This window comes from Pleurodeles waltl, chromosome 3_1 (genome assembly GCF_031143425.1).
Source record: "Pleurodeles waltl isolate 20211129_DDA chromosome 3_1, aPleWal1.hap1.20221129, whole genome shotgun sequence".
Lineage (NCBI taxonomy): Eukaryota > Metazoa > Chordata > Amphibia > Caudata > Salamandridae > Pleurodeles > Pleurodeles waltl.
The window spans coordinates 812,982,164-813,001,424 of record NC_090440.1 but is presented as its reverse complement, the minus strand read 5'-3'; the positions used below and the strand labels follow the sequence as shown (position 1 = coordinate 813,001,424).

Below are 19,261 nucleotides of genomic sequence, written 5' to 3'. Positions count from 1 at the left end.
ACATCTTTCCCTAACTGCCCTTGTGTCAGGAGGTTCTTAAACCCATTCGCTAGTGGGCCACAGTTACCCAAATGCATGTGCTAGTGCTTGATGTGTCAAGAATTGCCCTCGGTTCATTTATATTGGTCCATCAGTTTTTCCAAGCAGAGTACAAGTCCCTGTTGGTAGCAGTCTCCCACTGTCTCCAACCCCCATCTCAATCCAGGACAGAGTTTGACGTGTGAAACAATACCTGGGTCTTCATGTGGTAGCCCCACCAGAGGCAGCACGCATGTGTAAAATGGCTTCCCAGTTGATAGCCTAAGACATCTCCCCCAACACTACAGAACTACCTCCAAAAGCACTTCTCATCTCGTTAAGCAACTTTGCCACCAATGTACCCAGAGTATTCTCTCTATGTGACCTATTTCCTCTGGGTGTTCCCCAGCTGACCATTGTGTAAGCCACTGCACCCAGATAATTTAATAAAAAAATCAGGGGCCCCCAATCCCCCTTATTCGGTATGCTGCAGAGACCTGGCTGCACTCTCCATCCCAAATTAGTTCCAGAAGGAATGTGCCTAGTCTTTGGAACGAGCCAGAAGGGATCCTAACAGGCAGATGGACAAAAAAATATAGTAATACAGGCAACATTACCATTTTGGATAAAGAGATAAACACCATATTCAGGAGTTTAAATGATCTCAAAAAGGCTACACTTAATTTGAGCGATCTAAGTGCAGTATCCGAGTTGGCATACTGCAAATCCACTGAGGAGTGAAAAACTCGCATGCTGAGGTACTTGAAGGATACTAGGGACCAGACTAAGTCCTGGGGGAAGGTCCATGGCCTCCGTGCTTTGGGTGTCATGGGAAACAAATGTGTTTTAGTTGTATTGACTGCCAGTCCAGAGTAAACTGCAAATTTCCTCAAGAAAGTTATTCCACATCCCCTCCTTTTTTGTGCGGAGAAGTGCTGCTAAAGGCTCAATGTCCAGTGCAAACATTAGCCGGACAAGTGGCACCCCAGTCTAGTTCCCTTATGTATCTCCTATTTGGCTGAGACCGTGTCACTTGTTTCTACCCTAGCTGCGGGGTGTGCATATAGTAACCTGACCTAGTTCACCCAGGCCTCACCAAATCCCATTTTGAGCATTACAGAACAGAAAATCCCATTGGATGGAGTCAAAGGCGTTTTCAAGTTCCACCGACACCACAACCGCCTCCTCATGGGTGCACACTTCCGGATGTTCTAATATGTAATATAGACTACAAAGATTAAGGGAGGTGCCCCAAGCTGGGATGAACCCATTTTGGTCTGGGTATACCAAGCTCTACATATGAGCGAGAAGCCAGCCGCAGGGCGAGACCTTTGCTAAGAAGTTTAAAGTCTAAGTTAAGCATTGGGAGCAGGCAGAATGCAGTTGAGTTAACATCCGATTCTGTGGACTTGGGCAGAGGGATCACTAGTGCATTACTGGTGGACTCCGGTAAAGTACCCATGCTTAAAGATTTTGCGTATAGCAATACCAATTTAGCACTAGCACATGGGAGAATAGGGAAAAAAAATTCAGCTGGAATGCCAACTGGGCCCGGGGTCTTACATGGTGCCATCTCTTTCATAGCTGCCTTTATCGCTAGAGCGGTCACTGGAGCTCCTAATGTTTTCTGGACCTCTGAGTCCAACTCCCCCAAAGATATAGTGGCCAGGAACTCATCCAACTCTCCAACAGGGAGATTTTCCGGGGCACCGTAAAGGGTTTCACAGTACTCTCAAAAGGCTGTGTTAATGTCCCCAGAGAATATATGAGGTCTTCATCAACCGCTCTTATCTGCAGGATTAGTTTACTCTGGGCATCCATTCTAGTCAACCAGGCCAACAGCCTGTCAGCTTTGCCTCCCTCATCATGTACTTTAGATACATAATCCTTCTGATCGAGGCAGCATAGCCTTTCAAACGCCCTTTGATATTGTTCCCTAGTCTCTCTATATAAATTCTGTGCACTCTCCTTCAAACCCAGTCGGTTATTTAAGTCATGCAGCCTGGCCTCTAACTGACTGAGTTCACCAGAGAGTTCCCTGGGAGCCCCCACCCTCAGTCTAATACAATATCCCTGCACCACTACCTTCAGTGCATCCCACTCCATCGACACAGTGGATACAGACCCCTAGTTTTGTTCGAAATAGTCTTCTATGACTGACTTGAGTGAGGTAGTAAAGTAATTATCTTCCAGTATCAGGGGATTAATCCTCCACAGGGGTAGCGCTGGGTGGTCTGCTATAGGCTGGCACTTCAGCAACAGAGGGCTACAGTCAGAAAGTGCGCCTGAGGTATTATGTTTGTAACATGTGGTCCTATCGCGGTGGAGCATGTGAACATATCTACCCTGCTGTTTAAGTTATATATGTGCGAGTAGTAGGAGTATTCGTGTTCATGGTCATGTTGTATTCTCCAAAAACCTGTCAGAGCCCAATGCTGCAGCCAGTATTGAAATTTCCTTGTGATTCTACAAGCTGGAGCTCCCAACAGGGGAGGCATAGACCTATCTATATCCACATCAGCTACACAATTAAAATTGCCTCCTAGCAGAAAGTCTCCTGTCCCCATGGTGGCCAGTGGGATATTGAACCCCTCTGTGAATGACCCTTGATGTTGATTTGGGGCATATAGACAGCACATGGTGAGTTCCCTGCCCATCAATCAACCTTTGACCAAGACATATCAGCCATCATTGTCTATTAAGGAGTGCAAGCACTCAAAAGGCAGGTCTACCCTTATCCATATCAACACCTTCTGAGAGTAAGCAGAGTACGCTGTTGCATGGAGCTGTCCTCACCACCTATGGTTCAGCCGTACTAGCTCTGTGTCCTGTAGGTGTGTTTCTTGTAGCATAACTATCTGTGCGCCCCGTCTCCTTAAGTATCTAAGAACGTTGTGCCGTTTAGCTGCAGACCCCTCCTCCCTAATGTTCCAGGATATAAAGGTTACTGTATGTCTAGTATCCGCCAGCCAGTCAATTGATTATATATCTCCCCATCCTCTGCCCGCAGTCTGCAAACCCCACTGAGACACCAGTCACCAACAAAACAACGCCTACAACAAACTCCAGCACCCAAGGGCAGCCCAGCAACTGCTGGCCGTTAACCTTGTGGTCAGAGCTCTGTGGCCCCCATCTGCTGCGCCATAGCTCAGCGCCCATCTCTCAGAGTGTCGATCATACCAGCTCCTCCCCTGACTGGGGTGTCACCTTAGGAACAGCATTTCCGGCGAGTCCTCCAGCCATGTCTATACCTCCTCCGGGGTGTTGTAGAAGTGGGTGTTACCATCAATAGTGATCCATAATTTAACCGGGAACATCAGCGAGTACTGTATACCCTGCTCTAGAAGGGCTTTCTTAACCCCCTGGTAGGACGTTCAATGAGACTTCACCTTCGCCATGAAGTCCGGGAATACTAGAACTGTGTTGTCTATCCCAAAAGGGCCATTGTCTTGTCCTTTTTATAGGATAGTATCCCTATTCCTGAAGTGCAGGAGCCTCGCCACTTCAAGTCTCAGGGGGGGATCCTGCTGCTGGCGGTCTTGCCGGGACCCTGTGAGTCCTCTCCAGGGTGAAGAACGATGCAAGGCAGACCGGAGCCACATCCTTCCTGAGACAGTTTTCCAAGAAAGTAATCACGTTTGGCCCATCCGCCTCCTCAGAGGGTCCCACCACCAAAATGTTACAGCGGTTTCGCCCCTCTGCTTTCTAAGATACTCACCCGTTCAGTAAGTTCTTGAACATTGCAGGATAGGACTGGCTGCTCTGGTTTAATTTCTTCAATCGTGGATTCCACTCCTTTGACATGATCTGCCGGTTTTTGGTGCTCAGATCACAACCGTCCTAATCCTACAGATACCGCACTTATATTTTGCTGCAACTTGGCTTTTGTAGCCGCTATTGTGGCCAGAACGCTGTCCAAATGCGAGTGGGTGGAGCCCTCAGAAGGATCATGGTAGCCCAGCTTACCTCACAGGGGTGGTGTGGCCTCCTCAAAGCCCTGCATCGCGAGCAGTGGTTTATTTCTGACGTTGCCCTTTGTAGACTTATGGAAGTCCCCAGATTGCCTGCAGAAGCAGCATCTGTACTACTTTCGGGCTCAGAGCAGCAGGTTACCGCCTGGCAGGGTCCTTAAAAATATATATTTATTGTGGCCTCACATTTAAACCCTCCGTGTGACTATCCAGGGTAGGCAGGGTCCACTGACTCTGTCGAAGTTCCAGGCGGCAACTGCCCCTAGTCTTAGGCACTGGCACTCTTTAAAATGTTCACGGTCGCCTGAGGTGGTCCATAGATATACGTCAAGCTGGTGCAACTGTGCCTCTCCCCCACACCTAAATGGCCAATGTAGCTACAAAGACAGGCCACAAGCAAAATCAGTTCCATTTCCCACCTCCTGACACATTCATCCGGCTTACAATGTGCCAAGCTTGTCAGGGTCTGGCCACCCAAGCCCCACCCAACTCACCTCACCTCTGCTGCCAGGCCGACACCGCCCGCATCGTAGCCACAACTCCCCCTCTATAATATCAACACGATCAGGTAATCCCCTTGCACCACTTGTGTGATCCAGATCAATAAGGGGTCTTTCATGAATACCAAGATCATAGGTAAAGTGCCTAACTTTTGGTGGTTGAAGCAGCTCACCTATTCTATCCACACACTTATGTACAGGCTCTATTTTATTTGTAACTTTCCCAACACCTCCCTAAATATGTCCTGAAAAGTCATTGTTGTAACCTTCTCTCCTCACTTAGTGGTGGACTATTACATTCCCTTCTTCTGTCAAGGTGGTAGACTACCTTCAGTCCCTATCTTTTCTTGGGATGCTGGCCATCATGCCATACTAGCAGTTCTGTCCACATAGTCACTCTAATAGCATCTAGCTTTATTCGCTGTGGGGTAGACATCTGTTTCCTACCTACCCTTCTTGTTGGCTCTCTCCTCTGCAACAAATGTGATGCTGGTGATGAAGCATGTGACTGGTCATCACTATCCCATGGACTTTGCTCTTCACTTCTGCTTTCCTCAGGAAAGGCTGGGTCTAAACGCAAGATGAAATGTGCTTCTAATTGTCCTGACAACTGGGATTCACTTATCTTTGCTTGCTGCCTAGGTGTGCTTTCATATTTTGGCTTTGGTATGTGTGGAACAACATTAGGATTAACTTTTGGGGCTCATGAAGGGGTCTCAATTTCATGGTTCTCAAGTCCCACTGAGGTGTCTGAATCACTGGATAAATACTGGGTACCTTGGGAGAGGTCCTCATATGGGGGTGGCGGTAAAGATAGGATACAAGAAGGTATTCATTTTTAAGGGGTTTTTAGATTTTTAACAAGACACTTGCTATAAAGCTAAAATATTTCCCTTTTCTGTAATTTGGCTCCTACATATTTACTCCTAAGGTATATAACAACACACTCAATTATTCCCTCATCAAATGTCCCTTCTTTTGGCCATGGATTAGTAGGTTTTTGGATGGCTTTAAACCATTCTAAACAAAACTGTTGTAATTTTCTCTGATTATTTGGAAACACCTTCTGCATATGTGCTAAGGGAATCTCCATAATCACTTGTTTTCCTATTATGTCCAAATTTAACCTATCTATCTAGTCTAATACTACTTCTCTTTTAAAACTTACACAAATAATTTCAAAAGCAGGAAAATTTAGCAATTTTGCAATACACATTTAAAAGAACAATATGAAAGAAACATTACAAAATCATCATACTGTGGCCACTTTTCATTTATATACACATGGACTCACCGCCACCACCTTTAAGCACGTCAACTATTTTTTAAATAAGAATTGCCATTTTTTCCAACTCTAAACAGTACATACAACCGGCAACCCCTAGTCACTTCCCTTCAAGCTTGAGAGGATAATCTTTTCAAACCATGCACCTTTTAGGTTACAGAAGGACTTCTGGATATTAGATCCAGGGCAGTAATTTGAGTGTTTAGATTGTACTTAAAAGGTAAAGTTTAATGGTATCAGCCTTTCAGCAGTCCCTCTACGTCAAACATTAGAATACATATTGGCATCCCCCAATTTCAAATTACATAGACTACATCCAACTAGTTAATTGGTTATGCAGGATTCAACTACTTCTAATTAATCCATAGTACTCTACTTTAACCTGCAAATGCAACTGGACCTCCCTGGTCACAATTCTCCATGCTCAGAGAAGATAACCTTTTCAAACCATGTATCTCTTAGACCAGTGGTTCCCAACCTGTGGTCCAGGGACTGCTGGGGGGTCCGCAAAGCCTCCTCAGGGGGTCCGCGACTGCTCAGAAAAATAAATATTAACAGATTAGGTCCCCAGCTTTCAGTAATGACTCAGTGGGGGGTCCCCAGATTCCAATAATGATTCAGAGGGGGTCCCCGGTTTGCAGTAATAATAAAGTGGGGGTCCACAGAAGTCAAAAGTTTGGGAACCATTGTCTTAGTCCATGGAATGAGTTCTAAACATTAGATCCAGAACATTAATTTAAGTGTTTAGACCTTATCTGGAGGTAAGGTTTAGCAACATCAGCTTCTCAGCTGCCCCTCTATGACAAACAAAAACACATATTCAGCTCCTTCTGAATTAAAGTTACCCACACAATGACCATTTCCAGCTCATTGCTGGGGATAACAAATGAACAAGTTATGTGGAGCCTTTCCTAATATTGTGCAATACATGTACGCAATCTTGCATGCAATACCCTTATGTCCCTTATTACCGGTTATATATCAACATCTGTGTTAACCAATGCCAACGTAAATAAGTCATACAGTATATACAAAAACCTGGAACGTTAGTCCACATTTGCTTTCACCTTAAAAGACGGCAGTCCCCGGAATCTTTCCCAGCCCCTGTGCACAGACAGAACTTCAGAAGCCACAGTGTCTGCCTACCCCATCAAAAGTGCACAATCTATGCAGCAGGGGTTAGGTGCCCTCCGGTGTCAGCTGTCAGGTGGAAACACTCCTCAATTAGTAGCTCTGAAGTCTCCTTCTGTTGGCAAACAGCATGCAGGGTCTTGGCTTGGCCCTTCTCTGCGCAGCCACACCCCTTGTACCTGCCGCAGATTATCCTTTGGGCTAGTGTGGGGCACGAGCACACCTGCCACTAGATGCACTCTGGTCCTCAGGTAGTCGTTATGTGCTTAAAAGTCCAGCCAGGGAGTCCACCGGGAGGTGATGCGAGTGAGGAGGGGGGGGGGGGGGGGGGATCAGCATGAGGGTCTCCTGTTTGAGTGGCAGCACAGGGCAAAGCAGAGCGTTTTGTGGAGGGGCATGGATGTGCACGCTCTGAAATTTTGTTAGGCTGTGGATTAACTTTTTCCTGATGGGCCATCAATGTGGTTTCCGTAGACAAGTGGTCCTGGGGAACCCAGAGTCAGCAAGCAGCACTGGGACCTAGCCTCAGCTGGCTCTGGCACTACCCCCTGACTGAGCCCTCTAACATGTATGCTGCCAGAAAGGAAAAAAAATTTTTAAAAAGGGTTTTGCTGGGAGTTCTGCGGGTTGGACTGATGCTCCATGCCTTCGCTTTCCGTTCTTGAGGTCACGTTGCAGGGCTGGTTTGCTCCGATTATGCGCCACCTCTCCCCTCAGCCAGAGTGCTAGATAGGTGGGCACGAGCACAACTTATTTATTATTTATTGCTGTTTATTTAATTTATTTAATTTCAATAAAATTGATGGGAATGGTAATATTGTTGATATTAATATGGATAATGCTGTTGCAGGACGGGTGGTGCCAGGCACAGGCAGCGGTATAAATACATATAGGCAGCTGGTAGGGAGGTCAGGTAAGAGCGAGTGCAGCAGTCAAAAGAGTACGAGCTCCATTTACCCTGCAGATGGCCACCCCTGGGCAGGCAAGCAAGTCAAGTGAGCTCAGGAGGCGGCTGGGAGGAGCTGAGAAGCAGGAGCGGGTTAGCTGCCACGTACGAGGGAGCTAGTGGCCCAGCAAGAATCCTCAATGCTGTTCTGCTCAGACCCCGTGCTGCGCTGCGTACAATGCACCTCACCCCCTCAACATTTCAGTCCTTCAGTTCTTGGTGCTCCAGTGTTCCGGCAGCAGCCCGTGCCGACTTCCACTGGGCAAGTCTTCCATAACGCCCAATACCGGCCTCCAGACTCAGTCCCTCCATGTCGCCTTGCCTTCTGATTGACTTCCAACTTCCAGCTTCCAACAGAGATCAACTTGGAGCCAGACATCTGGGCTTCAACAATTACCTCCTATTTAGCCTTCATTCGCCCTTTGGTAGGAGATATGCATTAAAATACTTAACTGAATCAAAATAAAGAGAGGGACAGGTGGAAAAGCGCAGGCAAATCTAAAATGCACTTGGATATCGGATGTGGGTACCGGGAGGCGAAGATTTGGCATTTTGCATTTTCTGCTGTGGCTAAAAGAACTATTTGAGGTGTGCCTCACTTCCAAAAAAGTATTTTTGAAGGACTTGCAGGTGGAGTTCCCATTCGTGGACTTGTTGCTGCATCTTGCTGAGCAGGTCTGCAAAGTCTTTGTCCGTTCCTGGGAGATACTCTGCCACTAGGTGAATGTGATGGTTGAGAGCACACTTCCATATTGTCTGAGGGAGTTACCGTGTCCCTCATTGTTTCTGAAGGTAGTACATCGCTGTTATATGGTCTATGCAGACTAGGACAATTTTGTGGCTGAGGTGATGAAGAAATGCTTTCAGGGCTAGAAATACTGCCTAAAGTTCTAGGAGATTTGTGTGTAGGGGCTGATGATGAGGATCCCAATGGCCCTGTACTGTGAAGTCTCGAAGGTTAGCGCCCCAGCCTGTGTAAGGCATCTGTTGTCAGAATGTTCTGAGGCACAGGGTCTAGAAAAGGCCACCCTTTCAACAGGTTGGTATTCCACCATTGCAGAGAGGGGTGAGAAAAGTGGTCTAACAATACTAGATCTTACCAGTGACCCTATAATTCAGCCCACTGACGAGGACACTGCTGTAGGAGACACATGTGGAGTCGGTCATGGGGAACAATGGCAAGGCAATGCAGGAAGCCATCATCCCTAACAGGTGCACCACAGTCCTGACCGCGTATTATGTGTTCTCTCGAAACTGAGGGAGGAGAGACAAAGTTGTAAACATGAGTCGCATTGGGGTATGGAATCTTCAACCGCGCACTGAATATAGCTCCTAGATAGGGCTGTATCTGGAGAGGATGAAGGTGGGATCTGAGAAAGTTGAGTGAGACACCTAAGTTCTGCAGAAAGTCCACTGTCATCTGAGTGTGGCGTTGGCATTGGGACGTGTTGGCTTTGATGAGCCAGCCATCTAGGTAAAGGAATATCTGTATGTTTTGTCTCCTGAAATGTGCTGCTACTACTTCTAAGCACTTTGTGAATACCCTGGGAGCTGTGTCGACTCCGAAAGGAAGAACCTAGAATTGGTAGTGTTCTCCTGCAATCACAAATCTGAGATATTTGTGGTATGCAGGGGGGATGGGGATATGGAAGTCGGCGCCCTTAAGATCTAGGATGGTCTTGAAGTTGCCCTGTTGAAAAAAAGGGGATAACATCTTGAAGAGTGATCATATATAAGTGTTCAGAAAGTATTTAGTGGTTCAAGGGCCTTAGGTCCAGAACTGGTCTGGTCTGGTCTGGTATTTTTGGGAATGAAGATTTATAGAGTATACTCTTGTTCCTGGCTCGATGGCTCCTCTGAGAAGAAGGGATTGTACCTCTTGTTTGAGAAGAAGGTGTTCTTGAGAGAGCCTGTGAGAGTGAAGGGAAATGTTTGGGGGAATGGAAATAAGCTCCAGACATTACCCATACTGGGTAATGGAAAGGACCCACTGGTCCAAAGTGATGTTGATCAATTGCATATGGAAATTTAGAATGCGTCCCCCAAAAGGTGTAGAGTGGGAAGACGTGGATAGTCACTGTTTAGATGTTGATGCAGACAGGCAGGTGGTGGCGCTCGAATCTCTACCTCTTGTATTGTAACCTCCATAGGTGCCTCTACAGAAGCCTCGTGAGAAGGAACTTGAAGGCTGTCTGACCTGAGATGTTGAGGCCTTTGAGGATGTTGGTTTGTAACCACCTCTGAATGTGGGCAGACAAAAAGTACCTCTTTGGGAGGGAGACTGTAAAGCACCCATGGCCTTTGTGCTATCTGTGTCTTTTTTCAATTTCTCAAGGGCGGGGTCCACTTGAGCGCCAAAAAGATGCTCCTTATCGAAGGGCATGTTTAGTACTACTTGTTGCACCTCAGGCTTAAAACCTGAGCATCTAAGCCAGGCATGTCGTCTTACTAGGACGCTGGAATTTATATCATGTGCAGTAGTGTCCGTGGCATCCAGGAACATCTAATGAAGTTATTACTGATTGTCTGCACTTCTGTGCCAATCTGTTGTCCACTTTTGCATTGCTCACTGTGAAATATTGGAGGAGCACCTCTATCTCATCCCAGTAGGCCAGATCATATCGTTCTTCTGAGTTGGTGATGCACCAGTATCAGTAATTGGCAGTAGACAAGGCAGGTTAATAAGGAGGGGAGGAGGTGTAGGTGGTTGAGGTGGTGGATAAGGAGGTGAGGGAGACGAAAAGGCTTGTGAATAGTGGTAGCCTTGTCAGTGATCATCTTTGGAGGTGGTTATGTGTCCAGAGCTTCCTAAACAGTTTCCGCTTGAAGGTAACGGGGGGAAGCAATGATGCAACCCGTACCATCCTGGATGTGGAGGTGACGTATCTACAGCCAGACATGCCATTGAGCATATTCTTCCTGCCCTACATTGTCTATAGGACTGTCTACTCATCCTGATCGTCCTGCTCTTCTAAAGGTAAAGGTTTCACCATCTTTCTTTATTATGGGCTCAGTGTCTTCTCTAGGACATTTTATACCCTTCATGATTTGTGGGGCCACAGTTGTGTAGTACTCTGAATGTATGTGTCTGAGGAGTATGAAGCTATTAGCACATCTGTGTACAGGGAGCAGGTGAGTTCCATGAGGTGTGATGAGAGTTCTGTATGGGAGTTTGAGAATGAGTCTGGCTGCCAGGTTTTGCATGGCTTGTAGTCTTCTGGTGAGTAGTTTGGCAATCCCAACACAGAGGGTGTTCCTGTAATACAACTTGCTGGTGAATCTGTTTTTCTGCTGTTGCTTGGGAGCCATCTTTCTCAACATCTTCAGGATGTGGATACAGGATCCAGTGATGGCATTGATTTGTGTGGTCAGGTCCGGTTACATGTCAATGTTTCTGAGGTTCCTGGCATGAGTGCTAAGTGGGGGTCTCATTTCAGCCAGGCACCAGCCAGAGTCCCATGGAGAGGTATTCTTGCAGAATATCACTACTTCGGTCTTTTCGGTGTGGAGCTTAAAGCAGTTGCCTTTCATCCACTTAGCTACTTGAGTCATGCAGGCGGTGAACTTGATTTCTTGCACTGGAAGGGTCTTCTCTAGGGAGTACGAGTTGCTTGTTGGCATAGAAGATGTTAACATTGTGAGCTTGGATGATGCTGGTAGGAGGGATCATGTATGCATTCATAAGGGTGGGGCTGACTGATGAATCTTGAGGTACTCTGCAGCAGAGTTTGCGGGCTTCCGAGGAGCAAGGTTCCAGGTTGACAGCTTGTGTTCTATCCATTAAGGAGCAGATCCAGAGCACGACCTTGGATGACAAAGTGCAGGTGCCTGAGGAGGACGGGGTGTGAAAATGTCAAATACTGTTATGGCATCATTGTTTTTATAGCGCACTAATCACATGTGAGGGTATCCAAGTGATGAAGCCAGCCCTGGAGGGCTTACTCAGAAAGTCTGGTCTTTGGCTTTGTGCAACAGTCAAACACAAAGGAGGAGGTTTTGTGTTGTGTTAGGTAGATGCAGGCTTTAGGAGCCAGGTATGAAAAGACACAACCCCATGCTCTGCTTTTGTGTATGTGTAGGGTGTGTGCTTATGAGAGACCAATGAAGCAGAGGTGTCTGGAAGGTTGGTGCAAATTAAAGCAGATATTCACGTAGGCAGGGCCTGTGTTGTGTATTGCTTTGTGAGTGAGGAGTCTGAAGCATGTGCGCTTGTGTAACAGGAGCCAGTCGAGTTCCCCAAGGTGTGGTGAGATGTGGAGCATGGAAGTCTGAAGACATCTTGCGAGCTGACTGGTTATTCTTACATACAGGGTGTTCCCATGGGCTAGTCTGCTTGTGATGAGGGGCTTGTATGATCGTTTTCCTTGGGTAGTCCAGTAGTCATTGAGGTGCTGAAGCAAGATGAGACCACTGCATTGATTTGAGCACTTATGTACAGTTTGTTGTCTAGGATGATTGCTAGGTTTCTTGCTTGTGAGCAAGGCTTGAGTCGGAGTACTGCTCCACCAGGTGGAGCCACATGGCGAGGCGCCTTTTCTGAAGACCACCACTTCAGTCTTGTCAAGGTTTAGTTTGAGGCAGTTGGAATTCATGCAGGTAGGCTCTAGATCATGCATTTGGTGAACTTCACCCTGGTGTTGGGTGTTTTGGCAGCAGCAGTATCAGATGTGTGTCGTCAGCGTATGTGAAGTTTTTTAGGTTGTGAACCTGTAGGGTGTCATCCAGGAGCGATTTAGGTATTGAAGTGTTTCAGGCTGAGAGAAGAACCCTGTGGAACTCTCCAGATTAGTCCTCGGGCTTCAGAAGAGTAAGGGGCCACCTTGACAATTTGAGTTCTTCTGGTAAGGAAGGAGCAGATCTATTTTAGGACATGTTCCTGGATGGCTGCTTTATGGGGTTATCAGATTAGAACGGGATGAGAGCTAATATTGAAGGGCTGCGGATAGGTCTAGAAAGATAAGGGTTGCGGTTCTCCCCCCCCGGCCCCTATCCGAGAACATCTAAACTACATCCATTGCTGCAATGAGGGTTTTTTTCCAAGGTGTGGTAGGGTCTAAATCCTGATTGTGTGGCATCAAAAAGCTGGTGTTTGGTTAAGTGGTTTGAGAGGTGCTTGCTGATGGCTTTTTCCAAGATCTTGGCTGGGTAGGAGAGGAGGAATATCAGTCGGTAATTGTAGAGTTTGGTCGGGTTTGTTGAGGTTTACTTTAAGAGGGCCCGAAGGCTGCTTATTTCCATGGTTCCAGAAAGGTGGATGTACTGATGGGGTTAGGTTAAGGCCTTCGCTAATAGGGATCACTCCTTTGTCAAAGGTATGATGGGGGCCAGAGCCCCAGAAAGCATGATTTTCATGATTGTTGTGGTTTCCTATGTGCTAATGGTGTTCCTTGTGTGCTCTTGGTTAGCGGCTAGTAGACTTCTGGAGAGGGTCAGGGGATCTGGTTGCAAGGAGAAGTTGATATATATATGGTTGTGACTTTGCTGCAAATGTTTGAGAGTTTGTTGTACATTTCTTGTGATGAGCTGATGTTGCTAAAAGGTAGATGTGGGTGTGGTGAGGTTCGAGACTATTAACTTTTTCTTTTTTTACTACAGTTGGAGCTTGATTTCAACAGTTTTACTACGGCCTTCTCTTAGCTTCTCAGATCAACTGGTACTATCTTCTCCGGGCGGTATTGAAAGATTCTTTTTCCACTTCCCCTTTGCTATTTCTCTTCCAGTTGTTTTAGGGCTTGAAAAAAAAATCTACATAACTAAGTCAACTTTGCAAACATTTCAAAATATATTTCAGTAGTTGTGAAAGATCATTTTTTTGTGCTTCTCTGTGATGAAAAACATTTTAATAGAATTTAAAAAGTCAGTACACTTTACTTGGTGATGTGCAAATGATAAATGTTTTCTGAAACCCAATATTCACTGATTATTAATACACTATACAATTTTATTGGTAAAGCTGCAAGTTAGTGGTAAGGTTTGTGGACATTTCTTGGAAATTTACAGTCTGTAAATGACAGGGCACTACCACATCATGCTTTAGTAATATATTTATTAAAACTGGGTGCTTAAACAAACTGAGAAACACTCCTGCCCTGATGACAAAACTAATAGTAAACTAAGAGGCAAGTCATGCATGGGTCACGTGTACCCTATATGTGGGCTAGATTTATTATACACAGACAAAAATTTAGTGTATTTAATCAAACGAAAGAGGAAGAAATGCTGAACTCACGTATTCGAAGATGCACTCTGTAGGAAGTCGGCTCTGTATGTACTATTTCAAAGTAAGAAATAGCATGCACAGAGTCCAAGGGTTCCCCTTAGAGGTAGGATAGTGGCAAAAAGAGATAATTCTAATGCTCTATTTGGTGGTAGTGTGGTCGAGCAGTAGGCTTATAAGAGGGTAGTGTTAAGCATTTGTTGTACACACACAGCCAATAAATGAGGAACACACACTCAAAAGACAATTCCAGGCCAATAGGTTTTTATATAGAAAAATATATTTTATTGGTTTATTTTAAGAACCACAGGTTCAAGATTTACAAACAATACTTTAAATGAAAGGTATTTCACACCGGTATCTTAGGAACTTTGAATCATCACAATAGCATGTACAGTTTTGGCAAAAATGGCAAAAAGCTATTTTAAAATTGGACACTGCAAAATTCAACAGTTCCTGGGAGAGGTAAGTATTGGTTAGTTTAAAAAGTAAGTAAAGCACTTACAGGGTTCCAAGTTGGGTCCAAGGTAGCCCACCATTGGGGGTTCAGGGCAACCCCAAAGTTACCACACCAGCAGCTCAGGGCCGGTCAGGTGCAGAGGTCAAAGTGGTGCCCAAAACGCATAGGCTTCAATGGAGAAGGGGGTGCCCCGGTTCCAGTCTGCCAGCAGGTAAGTACCCGCGACTTCGGAGGGCAGACCAGGGGGGGTTTTGTAGGGAACGGGGGGGGGGGGGGGAACACAAGTCAGCACCAAAAGTACACCCTCAGCGGCACAGGGGCGGCCGGGTGCAGTGTGCAAACAGGCGTCGGGTTTGCAATAGGTATCAATGGGAGACCCAGGGGTCTCTTCAGCGATGCAGGCAGACAGGCAAGGGGGGGGGGGGGGGCTCCTCGGGGTAGCCACCACCTGGACAAGGGAGAGAGCCACCTGGGGGTCGCTTCTGCACTGGAGGTCGGATACTTCCGGCCCTGGGGGCTGCGGGTGCAGTGTCTTTACCAGGTGTCGGGTTCTTTGAAGCAGGCAGTCGCGGTCAGGGGGAGCCTCTGGATTGCCTCGGCAGGCGTCGCAGGAGGGGCTCAGAGGGATCAACTCTGGCTGCTCGCAGTCGCCGGGAAGTCCTCCCTGTAGTGTTGGTTTTCCACAGGTCGAGTCGGGGGCGTCGGGTGCAGAGTGGAAAGTCTCCTGCTTCCGGCGGGAAACGTGTGGTCTTTAAAAGTTGCTTCTTTGTTGCAAAGTTGCAGTTTCTTTGCAACAGGGCCGCTGTCCTCTGGAGTTCTTGGTCTTTTTAGATGCAGGGTAGTCCTCTGAGGCTTCAAAGGTCGCTGGACCCTGAGGGACGCGTTGCTGTTGCAGTTTTTCTCGAAGTGGGGAAACAGGCCGGTAGGGCTGGGGCCAAGGCAGTTTGTGTCTCAGTCTTCTCTGCAGGGCTTCAGGTCAGCAGTCCTTCTTCGTCTTCAGGTTGCAGGAATCTGGTTTCCTAGGTTCTGGGGGCCCCCAAATACTCAATTTAGTGGGGTGTTTAGGTCTGGGAGGGCAGTAGCTAATGGCTACTGTCCTTGAGGGTAGCTACACCCTGTTGGTGCCTCCTCCCTGAGGGTCGGGTGGCACATCCCTATTCCTATTGGGGGAATCCTCCAAAATCAAGATGGGAGGATTTCTAAAGGCAGGGGTCACACCTCAGCTCAGGACACCTTAGGGGCTGTCCTGACTGGTAGGTGACTTCTCCTTGTTTTTCTCATTATCTACCCTGGACTTGCCGCCAAAAGTGGGGGCTGTGTCCAGGGGGCGGGCATCTCCACCAGCTGGAGTGCCCTGGGGCACTGTAACACGAAGGCTGAGCCTTTGAGGCTCACAGGTAGGTGTTACAGTTCCTGCAGGGGGGAGGTGTGAAGCACCTCCACCCGAAGCAGGCTTTTGTTTCTGTCCTCAGAGAGCACAAAGGCCCTCACCACATGGGGTCAGAAACTCGTCTCTCAGCAGCAGGCTGGCACAGACCAGTCAGTCCTGCACTGAACAATTGGGTAAAATACAGGGGGCATCTCTAAGATGCCCTCTGTGTGCATGTTTTAACACATCCAACACTGGAATGAGTGTGAGTTCATTATTCTGAGAAGTTTGATACCAAACTTCCCAGTATTCAGTGTAGCCATTATGGAGCTGTGGAGTTCGTTTTTGACAAACTCCCAGACCATATACTCAATATGGCTAAACTGCACTTACAATGTCTAAGAATAGACTTACACTGTAGGGGAATATTGCTCATGCAGCTATGCCCTCACCTGTGGTATAGTGCACCCTGCCTTAGGGCTGTAAGGCCTGCTAGAGGGGTGACTTACCTATGCCACAGGCAGTATTTTGTGTGCCTGGCATCCTGAGGGGGATGCCATGTCGACTTTGCCTTTTTCTCCCCACCAACACACACAATCTGCAATGGCAGTGTGCATGTGTTAGGTGAGGGGGTCCCTTAGGGTGGCACAACATATGCTGCAGCCCATAGGGACAGGCCCTTGGTACCACTGGTACCTTTTACAAGGGACTTATCTGTGTGCCAGGTGTGTGCCAATTGTGGAAACAATGGTACATTTTAGGTCAAAGAACACTGGTGCTGAGGCCTGGTTAGCAGGGTTCCAGCACACTTCTCAGTCAAGTGAGCATCAGTAACAGGCAAAAAGTGGGGGGTAACTGCAACAGAGAGCCATTTCCTTACACACTCATATGAGAGAATGAAGAAAAAGGCAACTGTAAAATACAATATTTGTCTACGATCACACAATTTGAGACCCGTTTCCGGGTCAAGTACATTACAGTTAGGTCAAGTAGATTATTCAAGCTACTCAACCTGCAGGTCTAGTAACATTTTTATGATTTTTCAAGGCCTGTGTTTGTAGCGTTGCTTTGTCAAAATGAGTTCTTCCATGTACTAGCTTGCTTGTGTTCTAGTTTATCTGTGTGGCTTTGCTTCTCTGGGACAGTTTGTCAGCCCAGTTGGTAAGCCACTTGTTGAAGTTTTCAATGCAGAAAGGTCCAGGAAAATGAGGGCTGCCTTGTTTCCTATGGTCAGGATCATGTAGATGTCATCTGTGCTGATGATGAGTACTGTTTCTGCACTAAAGTTGCACATGAATCCCGACTGTGTGATGTGGAGGAGCTGGCAGTTGCTTAGGTAGTTGGTGAGGCATTGGTTTATTAGTTTCTCTAAGACCTTGGCTGGATACAGCAGGAGGTAGACAGGTCTGTAGTTTGAGCGCATGTTAAGTCATTGAATGCTTTCTTGAGCGGGCATGACAATGGCATGTTTCCAGGTGTCTGGGAATGTGGCAGAATCAATGGAGGTGCTTACGATGGGCGTTAGTGCTATGCTAATCAGGAGGAGTCCTTTGGTGAAGGTGTCGTGAGGACCAGGGTCAGATGGGGGCTTTGAGTAGACTTTCTTCATGGTAGCCGCAGTGGGCAACAAGGACAAGCTTAGTTCTACAGACATGATGGGAAGGTGAGTTGCAAGTGTCCAATTGAGGTTCAAAGTTGTTGTATATAAGTGTGAGATTATGTCCTTGAACTTTGAATCACATGAATGCTCCACCTGAGGATTCTTTAAAGCCAGAAAAACATGCTTTTGTGAAATGAGACCCTTTGCCTTAATAGTAAGACCATTCTTCCTTTACATCATCACAAATGTGTCTCCTGAACTTTCCATCTTAACTGAGTAAGCCAAGATAATTCAATCAATGTCTATTAAAGATTTAGGCTTATAGGGCACACATGCATAACATACTTAAGCCATATAGAGTTTTGCAATACAGTACAAATATTAGTTATCAATAAAGGCAATATTCTGAATGCAGTTCAGGCAAAATTTTACCCACATACTTATAATAACTAATGGAATGTTGTGACTCAATACAAATGTTGAGAAAGCATTCTTTGACAATCTGAAAGGTCTCCGTTAAAAAGGAATCTTCCTTGGTGTCAATCATCAAATTGTCCAAGTCCATTTTTTGATTTATTGAAGTCTCAATATCTTCCACAGGAACTCAGAAAAACCTCTGAACCCATCAGCCGAAAAAATAATTTAAATGGAGGTCATGTACTGGGGTATGTAGGCTTACAGTCAACGTCAGTGAATGGTACTGACTCCATTGTGGTCAACGCTCAAATTTGAAATACTTTATACTTGCATCCATATCTGGAGTCAGACACAAGATGGCAGAATAACAACCAGCATGTGAAACTAGAAGAGGTTCACACTGCAAAAACATGGTTATATTACAGAAGTGTCCTATAGCAGGCGGGTGCCTCTATGGTCCTAAATTTGAAGATGAGGGAAGAAAACATCCATCACCACAGCTTTATTCATCAGCAACAGCTGCGGGCTGGGAATGGCAAGGATTCTAATTCACATCTACACTCTCGTTTTGAAGTGAGCAGGTAAGAGATCTGAGAGAGTCTGTCAGCATATCCAGTAGACAAATCCTTGTTGAGTAACTCCAATAGCTATATGCCATGATTCTGATTCCTAGCAGAAAGGTTCACTACAACAGAAAACCTAAACCTTTGATACCAAAAAGAGAAATGAAAGCACATCTAGGCAGATATGCTCTGTTAGCCCACACTTTAGTTATGGCGTTATTCAACACAATGTCATTAGATAAGAAAATGTTTTTCCTACAGACTTGAATAATCAAGGATTGCATTTACCATTTTTATAGTTAAAGCACTCTTATAGGATAGGTTATAACATACTTACTTGATACTGAGGCTTGTACCAGTGTTTCAAGTCCCAATCCCATAGAATCATCTAGAAAAAAAAAAATAACCCAACATGAAATTTTTCACAAAAGAGACCTGTTATATATCATTTTGAAATTACGATTGTAAATAATGATGATTCTTTTCTTTGATAGAACATTACAGAAAATTATCCCTTTCAACTAATCAACTGAAATTAAGTATCACAAATTCTTTTTTGCTAAAAAAAAAAAAAAAACACTAGATTTAAGCAGCTAAATCACCAGTGGATTATGACCACACTATAGTATGGCATTTGACTGGGGTGCAAATTACAATTATGGTTTCCTTAATTTCAAATTAGAATTATTTTGGGATCATTAATCTTTTATTACAACATCAGCATGGCAGTTGCCTATACATTTAGATTTTTTTTTATCTTGAGTTGTTTTTCTTAAACTTTTGC

The 19,261-nt window shown here is 45.9% G+C and overlaps 1 protein-coding gene across 1 annotated transcript in view; it reads right to left on the bottom strand.

Annotated features, from left to right (window-relative positions):
- PDE3B (phosphodiesterase 3B) overlaps positions 1–19,261 on the bottom strand; it is a 1,361,488-nt gene that overhangs the window by 1,027,928 nt on the left and 314,299 nt on the right. Inside the window, exon 2 of the mRNA XM_069223694.1 lies at positions 18,815–18,865. Within this exon, the coding sequence (XP_069079795.1) occupies positions 18,815–18,865 (51 nt within the window). The remainder of the gene's footprint in view (positions 1–18,814; positions 18,866–19,261) is intronic.